General features: G+C 42.8%; 1 protein-coding gene across 5 annotated transcripts in view; it reads left to right on the top strand.

Moving 5' to 3' along the window:
* The window catches only part of NEBL (nebulette), a 402,240-nt gene that overhangs the window by 286,455 nt on the left and 101,211 nt on the right, over positions 1-14,574 (top strand). For 4 of the 5 annotated variants that reach the window (XM_074984853.1, XM_074984852.1, XM_074984851.1 and 1 more), the window contains exons 6-7: positions 290-391; positions 2,001-2,102. The exons of the other annotated variant lie outside the window; for it this stretch is intronic. In XM_074984853.1, the coding sequence (XP_074840954.1) occupies positions 290-391; positions 2,001-2,102 (204 nt within the window). The remainder of the gene's footprint in view (positions 1-289; positions 392-2,000; positions 2,103-14,574) is intronic. 5 annotated transcript variants of the gene reach the window in all.

Genomic DNA, 14,574 nt, shown 5'->3' with positions numbered 1-14,574 from the left:
CTGCTACTGCTTCTGAAGAGCTTGGTGTAAGCTTGAAAGCTTGTCACTCTCACCATCAGAAGTTGATTTAATAAAAGATATTACCTTACCCACCTTGTGTGTCTAATATCCTGGGACCAACATGGCTACAACAACACTGTGTAAATAATGCCTGTCACGTAGGACTGGTCTGGAATAAATGATTTTATCTGGAGGTTTATTGCTTTTGGAGGCTGAGTTGATAAGTCATTCAAATTTGATTTATAAACTTCTATCTCTGTTTTTTAAACAACACTTTTTTGTTTGACAGGTATCATATAAGAAAGATGTGCAGGATACACATAGATATACAGAAGTGCTGAACAGGCCAGATATAAGGATGGCAACCAAGATAACAAAGATAATAAGCAACGTATGACTCTTTCAATTACTCTTTCTATGAGTTTCAAAACTTACTATTTTATTCATTCCCTCTTCTGTCAATATATAAAGAAGGCTAGCTAAAATGTTCCAGATTAGACACCAACATTTCTGTTTAACTTTCTGTGTCTTTCTGTATGTTGGGACAGTACCTCACATAATGTGGCTACTATTGCAATAGGATGTAATACAGCTTAATTTTTTTTTTATTTCAGAAAATTAAACTATCCTGAAAACTTTAAAGCCAAATTTTCAAAGGTGACTAGGGCTGCGTCTACATTAGCGAGTTCTTTTGAAAGATTTTTTCAAAAGAAGGGAGCTTTTTCAAAAGAGCCCATGGAGCATATACACACAAAAATCATTCTTTTGAGAGTAAATCGAAAGAATGTGGTGCTCCTTTTGAAATCACTCTTCTTTTTCTGTTTTAGGAAAAGCTCCCTTTCAAAAGCTTCTTTCAAAAGAAAACGTGTGTAGATGCTCCACAGGGCCCTTCTTTCAAAAGAACAGTCTTCATTTTCGATCCCTGGCCCATTCATTTGGAAGAGTGGGGGCTGTGTGGAATCTCTCTTTCGAATAAGCAGATCACTCTTTTGATCCCTTTTTTTGTGCATGGATGCACTCTTTTGAAAGAAGTTCTTTTGGAAGAGATCTTCTGGAAGAGCTTTTTTCGAAAGACCTCTGTAATGTAGAAGTAGCCTTTAAGTTTTTGTGCCTTAATTTTAGGGGACCAACTTGATACATCTCAAAGGGGCTTGATTTCTAGAGGGTGTGTGCTCAGTACCTTTTTAAAAATCAGGCCCCTTTCCAGTATGTCACATTGAGCATCCAAAACCAGTAGTCTTTTTTGAAAATCTTCACTTTTGTTTTGAATAGCTTTGGAACATGGTTTTGCTCTCTATTCAGTTGTTTGGCATTTTGCTCACTGCTCGAGTTACACTGCACTCATAGCATAAAATGTCAATTAGGTAGCGGATGTAATTTGACGTGCCAAAATAATCTTTTGTGGGTTAATATACATGTTCCCTTTTCAATGCAGTTTAGAAAGAATGTGCAGTGCACCAGCAGGAGAGTTGTTTCATCTAGAAATACCATGTAACATCCACCCTGTGAGCTAAAGTCCATCTGTTACACCAATGCAACTCTATTCACTTTTAGGGGATTTCACTGGTTTACCTGAGAGTAGTATTTGACCCTTTATTTGCAAGTGGCTGGCACTCTCAGCCTAGTCTTGTTTTAAGATTATTTTTAGAGTCTGAAAATAGTTTTATGTCAACTCAGGACTAGATCTTGAGAAATGCTGTTCCATGTTAACTTACTCTGACTTTATTGAGAGCAATGGGAGATCACTTTTCTCAGACTTGAATCTTGTGAATGCAGTGAATTGTATTTTAAATAAAATAAGTTTATTAGAAGAGATTACACATTGGAAGGCCTTCTTTTCAGAGCTGATTAGAGCATTAGTGAAAGTAGTGTCAGTGCAGGTTGCTTAATGATACTTTAAGTTCTGTTAACTATAATGCTTACATTTCGTTTGGTAAAATAGAAGCAAATACAATTCCATTGTGATTAGTATTCATTTCTTTTCTTTTTTTTCTGTAAAGGCTGAATATAAGAAACAAAGAGGAGAAATGAGTAAGGAGACTGTGGTACTTGGAAGACCAGATTTCGAGCATGCTAAGGGAGTTTCTAAACTTTTAAGCCAAGTAAGATTATACCACTCATTCTACAGTAACTTCATTCAGACTCAGCAACTCTCATTCCTAGTAACACAATCAAATATTTAGTTTTTAAAAGATTATCTGTAATTTCATGAAAACTAGAAGAGGACATTTCTAAAACTATGTCACAAAGAGCTGCAGTAACTGATAAATGTAAGATGTTTAGAATACAGTATAGTTGGTTCACGTTTTAGACAAAAAGTACAATATGTCTTTTGACTCAATACAATTTGTCTGCTGTGGAATTGGTGTTGTACTATTTTATACACATTTTCTAGGATTTCAGAAATATTAACACTGTAATTTGTGGCCACATTGTTCCATTCTTACTCACTTTGTGTGTTACCATTATTAGTCTCGTGAAGTAATAATGACTTTTTGTGTATGCTTGCAACGGCTCACCATTGTGAGTAAAAGGTCAGAATGCAGTTCTCAGTGTAAAAAACTCTTCAGATACTGTTATTAGTTAAATTCGAGGAAATAAAAGAATCAGAATTGGAAGAGTTACTTTAGTTCTTATTATTTTATTTGATTATTAGGCATAGAGCCATGGGGCCAAAAATTCCACCTTCTATTCTCTTTAAGTATTCTTTACTGTTGCAGTTCAATACCGTTCAGAAACAAGTATTTTTACCATGCTGAGCCATTCTTTTCTTTAGCACCACGTAGCATATCCCTACCTAGTAATCCAATCAGTCTTCGCTCAAAGCATTTTCCAAAACGGGGCAAATTCTGCCTCATGTAAATGAGCATAAATACACTTGATTTGACAAGGTGGTATCAGTCTTCTCTACCTTTTAAAAGCCTTATGTAGAACAGTACCTTCTAAACTAAATTGATATACTATAACAGTGTTACACTTAGTTTTAAAGTGTCCAGGCACTTTTTGGTGGGATGAAATACTGCCCCCAGATATGTACCCTGTACTAAGAAATTTCATGGCAATTTGCCCTTTTCCTGACAGGAACACAATACCTCAAAAGCTACACATTTTTTAAAATAATTTTTATTTGCTTTGGAAAAATCAACCTTGAAACTCAAAATGGATTTTGTTTTCCAATAAGACTTTTGTCTTCCATTTTGTAATTTATTAAAAACTAGTGTCTTGGGTGACTGAGGTGGCTTGTTTAGTAAATTCCTGTTACTTCACTGCAGGCTACCACTCACTACTCTGGAAACAGTTTGTGCTCTTTCCCATTCACTCTGTAGAAAGGAACACATGTGAAGCTGTTTAGGTCTCTGGATCAGTGCTGGGAATCAGAGAAAATATTGGTTATGAAGTTAATGATGACACTGAATGATTTCTGAAAATGTGCATTTCTTGTTCCTCCACTTTCTGTGGAAGTTCATAGGAAGGTCTGGGTGGGTAGGGCAGGCACGTAGTGTACATGTAGACAGTTATGTAGTGAGATGATTCTCCAAATGCACATGATTAGTGAGTCTGTCATCAGTTTCACCAACTTAGCTGGCCAGCAGATCTTCAAATGGGAAAAGTTATAAAAACAAGGGACAAAAGCACTTTTACAATTCCAGCAGGGACATGCCAGGACAGATCCTATGAACAGGTATACAGCACTTCCCTGTGACAGCAGCATCTGAGGCAGGTTTCAGCTTTCAAATCTCAAGCTGTTTTTGATGCAGTTGCGTTTAAAACAAAGAGAGAGCAACAACAAAATCACAGAAGAAAGCATGACTCTTTTTTTGTCACCCAAAAGTAATGTGTAAATTTTTACAAAACTATAATTAAAAATAGTCAATTTTTATCTTTGATCAAAGACGACACATGACAAATGTCACACCAAAGTAACTGATTAGAAAAGCTACAAGCGTGTGAAAATAGCATTTTATCTTGGGAAGTATTTCAGAACATCTCAATTTAGTGTTCAGTATTGGGCCAACCACTGTGACTATTAGTAACCATTAAAGTGAAAAACAGTATTATGGGGCAATATTATTGGTGCTGAGCCATTTCTCCCTTCTCAAGGCTTTGGTGCTGGAGCATGTTGAGGTTGCCAGGCTTTAACGTCTGTGTTGACTGTGGAAAGCGCATGCCAAAAAGTGATCCTCATTCAGCTTGTCTGATGTGCCAGGGCGAGAGTCATCAGTGGGACCACTGCCCAACTTGTAAGACCTTCAAACTGAGGACCTTGAAGGACAGAGCTCAATGCCTCAAAGTTTTGTTAATCAAGGCAGCTCTTCAACTGGAGAAATGCCCGTCTGCAAGGCGAAGCATGTCTTTTTCAGTGCGGAGTGCACTGACACCAAGGTCAGCCATGACATCAATGAAGAAGGGGAGCTGGCACCATGGTCAAGGACCAGTTCAGCCTTCTCAGTAACACAACAGGACTCTAGTGCTTCACAGAAAGAAAAGGCACAAGAGGGGTTGTTCTCTGGCTGCTTCTAAATACTGGGAGAATTCCCAGGCAGTATCAGGGGATGCATACCAAGGATAGGCCCCAGATGGTCAGGCATCAGCAACAGTCCAGAATTCCAGCCCTTGCTCTCCACAACTGCCTTCAAAGCCACAAGTGTTCCAGGAGGCTCAGAGCGTTCTTCCGGTTACTGCACCTCTCTGTCCACCAAGGAGGAGTACATCCCCTAGGCAGGTGCCTTGTCATCTCCCATTGTAGGGCAAGCCCTCCATGCTGGCACATCTGCCCATACATACAGCTCCACCAATGACAACAGCAGCAGCAGCATCCTGTCCAGTGTTCATGCAGGCGCCCTTGGGGCTGGTACCATCTTGGTCTTCAGCCTTGGAGGCCTCAGGCTTAGGTCTGACTCCTGTCTCTCCTACTCTGGTGGGAGTAGGATTGCTCACTCCTCATTCTGCTCCAGGAGAGTGGTCATCAAACTGGCAGCTGGCTTCGTAGTGACTGTTCTGGACTCCGTGGGCATACCATGAGAGCCAGGAACAGTTCATTTGCCCTCTGTCCTGGGCTCTGTCATTGGCATCAGCATCGGGAGCTCCTCTGGTACTGTGCTCAGCATCGTCGGTCTTGTTGGGACCTCCTCCACGGGATGGTTCTCTGGACTAGCTGCCCCCAACAGCAAGTGCACATCCGTGCTGTCAGTTGTCTCAGGGCCAAACCCCTTGGCACCATTGGCATCAGCGCTAGTTGTTTCAACACCTTTTTTTTGGAGCCATCTGCCATGGCACCATCCATGCTGGCACTGGTGCGGTATGGTGGGTTTCTATTGGTGTCTTTGGTAATGGACCCTCCTCTTGTGGTGGGAGGCTCAGTATTGCCCCACTGTGGGCTCAGCATCAGCGAGGCAGGTGTTGGAGTTGTTTCCCCTTGGGTCAGAGGGCAGGTGGTCCTGGACTTGCTGGCACTGTGGATATGGGTTCAAAGGGGATATGAGTGCAAATAGGTGCACCCTCCTCATTGTCCTCAGATGAAGCAGAAGCAGAGTTTTCTGCCTCCATGATCTTGGAGGACAGTAGTGTCCACAAGCAGTTGCTCTGCTAAGTGGCTCAAGGCCTAGAAGTGCAGGCAGAAGAGGTCAAAGGTGAGGCTGACCCTGTGATGGATGTCTTGTCCTCAGGGCCCATAAGGGTGGTACTAACTCTTATTCAGACCATTGTCAAGGTGGCCAACTTGGTGTGGCAAACCCTGGCATTGGCCCAGCCTACAGCAAAAAGAAGTGTGAGGAGATATTTTGTCTCCTCCATAGGTCATGAGCACCTCTTTACCCGCCCACCACCTGCCACTGAGGTAGTAGATGCGGTTAACAATAGAGACAAGGTTTCCTGGGGCCTTTGCCCAAGAACAGAGAGGCAAAAGGCTTGGACCTTTATGGTAGAAAAACTTTTTCAACTGGGGGGCTACATTTGCACATATCAAATCAATAGGCCCTTATTAGCAGATACTCTTTTAACACAGCTTCTTCCCTCTCCAAGTTCATGGAGCTGATCCCACGAGGTGCCAAGCCTGAATTTACAACCTTGGTGGAGGAGAACAAGCTTATCTCCTGTGTGGCTTTGCAGGCTGCCCTGGATGCTGCTGACATGGCAACAAGGGTGATGGCATCAGGTGTGGCCATGAGGCGGGGTGCTTGGATTCAGGTTTCTAGCCTCCCATATGAAGTACAGCAGACCATTCAGGACTTGCCTTTTGAAGGGCCAACCCTCTTCTCAGAGAAAACTGATAAAACGCTCTGTAGCCTTAAGGACTCCAGGGCTACCAGGAGGTCGTTGGGCCTTCTTACCCCTGTGACACAGTGCAGGCATTTTACTGCTTGCCCTCTTCCTAGGCAATTTCCCCAGCAGCCTAGAGAGCAGAATAGGAGGAGAGGTCGGAGTAACAGGAGACACTTCCACCAGCCCAGCCACAGCCAAGAGCAACACAAGCCCCCATCTACTCTAAGTTCAACTTTTGAGGGTGCGGTTGAGAGTGCCACACTACTCCCCATTCTAGATCCAGAACTCCCTGGTTTTTCATTTTGCTTATCCCCATTCTACCATGCCTGGTGTGGTATAACGTTGGACCAGTGGGTCATTCACACGGTGAAAAAGGGGTATGCTATACAATTCACTTCTTGCCCCCCTTTAAACCCTCCTTCCCCATCACTCTTCAGGGACCCCTCTCATGAGAGTCTGCTCAAGCAGGAGATTTAGTCCTTTTACCCCCTCGGTAGAGGAGGTTCCCCCACAACTCAGGGGCCAGGGGTTTTATTCCCATTATTTCCTAATCCTGAAATCAAAAGGACCTGCAAGGCCTGAACAAGTTAGTAAAAAAGATCAGGTTTCGCATGATCTCTCTGGGGTTCATTATCCCGTTGCTGGATCCAGAGGACGGGTTTGCCACTCTCAACTTACCGGATGCATATTTTCACATCACTATCTATCCTCCCCACAGGAGGTTCCTCAGGTTTGTGCCGGACAGGGGCCACTATCAGCTCACAGTCCTTCCATTTTACCTGTCGAAGTCTCCAAGGGTTTTCCCCAAGTGCATGGCAGTGGTTACAGCCTTCCTCCACAGGCACTGTATCTAGCTGATCCTGTACCTGGATGACTGGTTAGTCAAAGGGAGCTCCCGGGCCTGGGTTCATCAATGCCTAAGGTTCATTCACCAAACCTTCAACAGTCTTGGCCTTCTGGTAAATGGGGTGAAGTCACACTCATCCTCAAAGAATAGAATTTGTGGAGGCTCTCCTGGACTCGGTGCTCGCCAGGGCCTCCCTGACAGAGAGCAGGTTTCAGGCTTTGGCAAGCATCCTAAATGACATTATCATGATCCCAACATGACAGCCAGGTGTTGCATGAGGCTCCTTGGACACAGGGCAGCTTGTACGTTTGTGGTGCAACACATCAGATTTTGACTACATCCCCTGCAGTTGTGGCTCACTCCGGTGTACTGCCTTATGAGGGACGATATAGAAAAATTAGTGACATTGGCACAGCAGGTGTTGCGGACCCTGCATTGCTGGCTGGACACTAACACAGTGTGTACTGGGGTACCTTCCAGGCCTGCCTAAACTTCCCACTCTTTAATAACCAGCAGATCAGATTTAGGCTGGGAGGGGAGTGCATTGAGTGGAACACTGTACTCAGACTCTCTGGGGTGCTTCAGACCTCGAGCTTCACATCAGTGTGAGAGAGCTCAGGGCGATCAGGTTGGCTTATGTGGTGTTTTGGAACAACTTAGTGGGACCTTGCATGTCAGTGAGTGCAGACAACAGAGCAGCAATGTATTATATCAACAGATAGGAGGGTGCATGCTCCTCTCCCCTCTGTCACAAGACCCTCAGTCTGTGGGAGTTCTGCATTCATCACAAAATTCTCCTGCAGGTCAGTACTTACCTAGGGTACCCAATACCATAACAGACCACCTCAGCAGGTCCTTCATGAACCAAGAGCGGTCCATTAATCTGGACGTGCTGCAATCAATTTTTTGAGTTTGGGGTTATCCCCAAGTGGACCTGTTTGCCACTCACCTCAATTTGAAGTGCCAAACATTTTGTTCTTACTGGATTTGGAGTTCCGGGTCCTGAGTGGATGTGTTTGACATGTGCTCGACGGGCCCTCTGCTGTATGAGTTCCCTCCAGTTCCTCTTGTTCACAGTGTCCTCCTCAAAACTGAGCTGACCAGGCTTCAATATTCCTGATGGCTCCAGCATGGGCCAGGCAGCATTGGTAGTTGGTTCTGTTGGACCTGTTGGTATGTAATCCGATAACACTCCCATTACTCCCAGACCTGTTGACTCAGGAGGAAGGGCAGCTTTAGAACCCTAACCTCCAGTCCCTTCACCTCACAGCATGGAACCTCTGAGTGCCATGGAACTTTCCTGCTCAGACCTGGTGAGGGAGGTGCTTTTAAATAGTAGAAAACCCTCGATCAGGGCCACTTACTTGGCAAAGTGGAAAAAGTGTGTGACTTGGGCATTCCAGAATGGGTCGCTTCCCTTGCAGGCCACAGTCATTTCGAATCTGGATTTTCTGTAGTACCTAAACCTGTTGGGGCTCTCCCTGTCCTCCATTAAGACACACCTGGTGGCTGTTTCACAGTGGTCCAGGCCTTTTGTTGGTTTTCTCAGACCCTGTCGTCAAGAGATTCATGAAGGGCTCGGAGAAGGTAAGACCGCTGGTGCAGGGCCTTTTACCCTCACTTTGGGATCTCAATTTGGTTTTGGCCAAGCTTATGAGCCCCTCTTTCAAGCTCCTCACTTGTGCTCCCTGCTGTTTCTAAATTACAGAACAGCCTTTTTGGTGGCCATCACTTCATCCAGAAGAGTGTCTGAGTTGAGGCCCCTTACAGCAGGCCCACCCTACACAGTGTCCCACAAAGACAAGGTTAGACTGAGACCCCATCTGGCCGTCCTGCCAAAGGTGGTCTCCTCTTTCTGTGTCAGCCAGGATATCTCACTGCTGTTTTTTTACCCCAAACGTCATGCTTCCCCGAGGGACCAGACTTCCATAGAGCCTTAGCCTTTTATATGGATAGGACCAAATCATTTAGGAACTTGGGACAGCTCTTGGTGGCTGAGGTGGACAGGATGAAGGGCCTCCTAATTTCATCCCAGAGGATTTCCTCGTGGGTAGTGGCTTGTATTAAGGAATGCTATAAGCTAGCAGGGGGTCTCCCTCCTCTGATCAGGACTCGCTCTGTGGGGGCGCAGGCCTCTTCAGCACCATTCTTAGCCCATGTCCCTATTCAAGAAATCTGTAAGGTGGACATCTGGTCTTCCATATGGACATACATTTTCTGCCCATTACATGATCACACAGCATGCTAGGGAGGATGCTGTAGTGGATAGGGCTGTACTACTATCATTCCAGGGCTCCAACCCCACTTCCTGACTTTAAGTTGTATTCACGTAGATTGGAATGCACATGAACACTCACTTGAAGAAGAAAAGCCAGTTACTTACTCCCACAGCTGGTGTTCTTCAAGATGTGGTGTTCATGTCCATTCCAAAACCCTCCCGCCTTTCCCCACTCTCAGAGTAGTCAGCAAGAAGGAACTGAGCCCAGGAGAAGTGGAGAGAAGAAGGTCGGGCAGTGCCAATATGGGGCACCATATCAGCCCCACTCCAGGGGGCACTGCTCCAATCCATTGGTTACTGGCTAGGGGAAAAATGTCCTGGCAACTGAGCACGCACCTTCATGCACACCTACATTGGTACGAACATAAACAACACCAGTTACAGAAGTAACTGGCTTTTTTGAACATTAATTTGTATTTTACACTAGATTAGTTTGCTGTTTAATTGTTTTAGGGGGAAATGATTAGAGCTAGGATCTTGCATAAAATATGGTGGCTAAGAACAAATGTAATCTCTGTTGTGGCTGAACGATTCAGTTTTTGTAGGTTTTTCATAAATCTGAACTGTGGGTGATGTCATCCACTTGTGAAACTGAACACTTTCTGCTTGAACAGCAGTGAACTGCATATTTGATTTAGGCATGTTTATGTGGTACTTCAAAAGACACTCTTCTGGCCAGCTGCAATACTGACTTTTACAGTGTTTGTGCAAGGCAAGTGAGAAGATTGTTTATCTAAGTGTCATTTGATGCCAGTGAGATCTTTAGGGATGTTGTTATGTGAAAGACGTGCTAAATCTGCTCATTCCTGACTGTCAGTCCCCCACATTTTCTTTAAATTAATACCCCAGTCCTAGAGAAACAAACAGAAGACCTTAATTAAGATGGTAAATAAATCTCCATTAATTTAAACCCACATAATTAGTTTCATTTCTTAAAATTCATGACGTTCATAGATGAGCTTTCACCGACATCCATAATTTTGACTCCCACATTCTTGCTTGCTGTCCTGTCAGGTTACAGCCTAGCTAGGGATGACACATGGAGAATTTAAAGTTATTGACCAAGTTTTTTTTGTTTTTAATTAATACCTTGTCCTTTGATTTAATTTTATTTTTCCAAGCTACATTTCTTATTCTAAAGGAAGTTAAACAGTTTTCAAATCCCCGCTAGCTCCCCTGATGACTCTTTAATTTGCCAGTTCTCCCTGTCTCTCCTAACTGTGTTTCTGGCCTTTACTTACAAGGGGGAAAAAGTTTGAAAAAAAAATAGGCAACAAGAGAAAACTATTACATGTGTAGCCTCCAATAGGATGTTTCCCCTGTGGCTAATCAGAGGTATAGTACTACTGGGAGTGCTTTTCAGATGCTGTTGGGGTCATCTTATATTACTGCAGTGCTTCCGTTTCTCCCTGAAGTGTTGTCCCTTGCATTGGAGTAAAGAGCGGAGGCAATGAGGTAATGCGATAAGACAGCTGGGCCTGGAGGTAATGGGAGATTACTCCCTACAGTATGAATGCTTACAGTCAGATAGATGGACAGCTTCTTTAAGTTGGGACAGTCATGCACTGCACTGGTCAAAAGCCCATCGTGGCCTGTGATTCACTCATACCTACACGGGCCAGCCTTGGGGACATGACTAGAAACAATGCTGCAGAGTGCTGTTGAGTAATTATTACTGAAATATCTATATTGAAATGCACTATTACAAAATTCATGTTGACCATGGCTTCAGATCACAGGAATTGCATTGAGAGATCCTGTTTGCTTTGATGTTTTCATACTTAGCAACAATATTAAGGGGCATATTATGCATTCAGTCTGATGTCATTTGTTGGTTAAGGACAGGAGGTAGCCTTAAGTAATTCAGTGTTTATTTGCATGTCTCTAGACATAGAAAGAGTTGCATTTGCCATATTGCTGTGACCCCATAGTAAGTGGCTTACTGATGGGCTTTCCAATGGCATGCAGATTCTGCCAGATTTGTTTTAGGAGCCACATTGGAGAGAGATTTTTTTTAAAAAGGAAAACCTTATGATTTATCCAGAAGTATGTATAAAGTGAATGTGAAATTACCTTTGATAAAGAGCTTGTCCTTGTGTTCACATAAGTGCGATTTATCCCAAGCTAATGCAAGTATCTAGCTATGTGAACCAGATGAGTCTGCATGCATCTTGAACAATTATTTCAAAGGTCTGTTTCAAGATTATTTTAGCATAAGTTCTTTGTGGTTGAGATAGAGAGGTAGAAACGTAGAAGTTTCGCATTGATTGGGCGATTGATGACATGCATAATAATGGCCAATAGAAGCTTCTATTATCAACCAAATAAGTCCACTCACTAATGTAACCAAACAACTTACAGCAATACACAGAGAGATAGCTTTTAGGATTAATAGTATTCTCTGATATTTTAAACCAATAAAAAGCAAAGGTAAATTCAGGCAATGGAGCACATCAGACTAGCTCGCCAAGTAGTTGGCCCTCTTTCAGGATGTTGTGCACCCAAAATTTGGGGAACAAAGTCATGTCTTCTATGCTCATCTTTTATATAGCTATACAGACACAATCCTTATTTGACCATTTCTTTCTTTCTTTATCACCATAAACTTTATTCTTGCTTCTGCCCATATGTGGCATTCCGGGTACCCATAACTATATTTCCAATCATTTGATCTAAACCTTTGTCAGTTTCCTAATAAATCAGATATGTCAATGTGGTCTAACTGTTTGTTACTGGGATACAAAATATTTCAAAAGCCCACAAACTGTATCCTATTTTCAAGTTAACTTTTGCAAGCTTGTGGTGTTACCTGTCCTTCTGTGGTCACTTGTTTATCACCCAGCCTGAGAAGACATACTTCCTGAATTGTGAGTTAAGTCTTCAGGCATACATTAACTAATCTACAAATCAACCCTATCGCATCTGGCCTCACATTAATTAAAATAGGCCATTTCACTATAGCAAAGCATAAGAGCCCAATTATTTGTGTTCTCTTACTTGCTCTCAAACTATTAAGCTTAAATATATCAGTATTATACTCCATAATGTCATTACTAATATAGTATTGAACAAAAAGGATGAATTATCAAATTTACAGATCAAACAGGGTCATATGTCAAAAGCCAGTAGATACTCATTTCCAGAGTCAATCAGTCTACTAGTTTATAAAGTCTTTCATGTTTACACAAAAAGTTTCTTTTTTAAAAATACAAAGTTCTGGAAATCACTTCCTTTAAGAAAGAAATTTGGTTACTTTGATAGTAATGCAGTTCTTGAATGTATGTAATTTCTAGTGTACGTTTAAGTGACTGGCTGTTTGTTTTTCATTAGTCTTATTAATGAAAGATATCAGAAATTATACCCAATTGTAATGTGGTGGCATAAAATAAAACAGGACATGATTATGTTGCAACCTGGAAGAAGATGAAATAAAAGATGGAGGGTGGGGAGAAAACTCTTCCCTGTATAAAAGCTAAGAAATATAATTTTTTAAAAAAACTTGGAGTGTTCTAGTCACTTTATGGTACACTGACATGCAGTGCTTTTTCCAGGAAAAAGGGTGCTGGAATTCTGCTCCCCCAGACATAAGCCACCCACCACAGCCCCAGTCTGCTGTCATGCTTAGCCTCCGCTGGCCCCAACCCACCACAGCCTTTACCTCCCCCTGTCCCCCTGTAGCCTTAACCTCCCCTCACCCTCCCCACAGCCCTAACACATTGAGGCTTTAACTCCCTGCCCCCTCGCAGCCCCAATCCACCAGTAGGCTTTAAACGCCCCCCACCCACAGCCCCAATCCACTGCCAGCCTTAGCCCTCCACTCTCTCTCGTGGCCAGGCTTTAACTCCCCCGCTCCCTCTTGCAGCCAGACTTTAAACTCACTTCCTGCTCCTGCACCGGCTGCCATGTTCTCTTCCATGTGGCTGTATGTCTCCCCACAGCCCTCCAGCTCCCCATATAATGCGGCAGGGACAGCTCTCTGACCTGCCGCACTGAAAGAGCAGGGCCCAGTTTAATTGGTTTGTCGGCAGGCAGGGAGCCAGAGGGAGCTGGGGGCGGAGCAGAGGCAGCAGTGGGAGCCCCAAGAGCCACATGCAGTTCAGATCCACCCCACAGCCATTTAAAAATGGTGGCTCTGGAAAACGGTGATGGAACACAGTTCCAGTGCATTCCCCCAGCAAAAAAGCTGTGCTCATATGGGACAAAAGACAAAAAGATGCTTATTAACTGCAGATGTGGCAGAAGAAAATAGGTACAATATAGGTTTAGATGTCTGGTGTCTGACATACATCTCCACAAAACTAATATAGTTCAAATTTAAGGCTGGACTTTTATTTTTCCCTGTTATGGTCAGCTGTTGCAAAGCATTAAGGCACTCTCTTTAAAGTCTCCAGATGTTTGATGACCGAGGCATTGGCTACGTATGATGTGATGGGTTGAAGATAGAATTTTAGTATTCTCAGAATTTATTTGTGCGGGTTTAAATTAAATGTTGTGGTACATTTTTTTTGCTTTAAAAAACAGTTTATCAACTATAAATATGGTTGTCTGCACCTTTTACCAATGTTCTACCATGACCCTTTAAAAATCCAAACCTTACAGATAGAGATTTGGTTTAGCTTTACAAAATTCCAATGAGAAAGACGTTGCCCCCATTTTTAAGTGAGAAAACTGTGGCACAGATGGGCTGTTTGTTATCAAAGGTCACAAAAGAATTGTGTTGCAGGGCTGGGAATGTAACTCAGGTTTCCAATTGCCTAACCTTATACAAATTGAATGAAATATTAGACTTCTTGACCCCATTCGGAAAACTTGTGTTGGCTGTGGTTGGGTGAGGATTTCACTCCTAAAGCTAGAACCAAGGGAATAATTTAAGGCAAATGTTTTTATTTTCTCCAATTTGTCTATTAAAAAGTATTTTATATTTTTGAGAGAAAAATTTGGACTATTCAGCAGACTATATTTGCTGTTCAAACTGTGTTATTTGTGTTAGCCAGGTACATCAAGTGGTTCTTTTATTTTTTGTTTATATAAGCACTTTGATGAAAATACTTGCATGTACAAATGGCTGACGTGAGATTATTTCTAAATTCAACTGAATAGTTCTGGAGACCATTTTTTGAGTAGATGCACAGTCCCAGGTATATGCAACTGTCAGAACTATACCCTGCCCACAAGAACATGCTATCAG

The sequence above is a fragment of the Carettochelys insculpta genome, chromosome 2 (assembly GCF_033958435.1).
Source record: "Carettochelys insculpta isolate YL-2023 chromosome 2, ASM3395843v1, whole genome shotgun sequence".
Lineage (NCBI taxonomy): Eukaryota > Metazoa > Chordata > Testudines > Carettochelyidae > Carettochelys > Carettochelys insculpta.
This window is presented reverse-complemented; position numbering and strand designations above follow the sequence as displayed.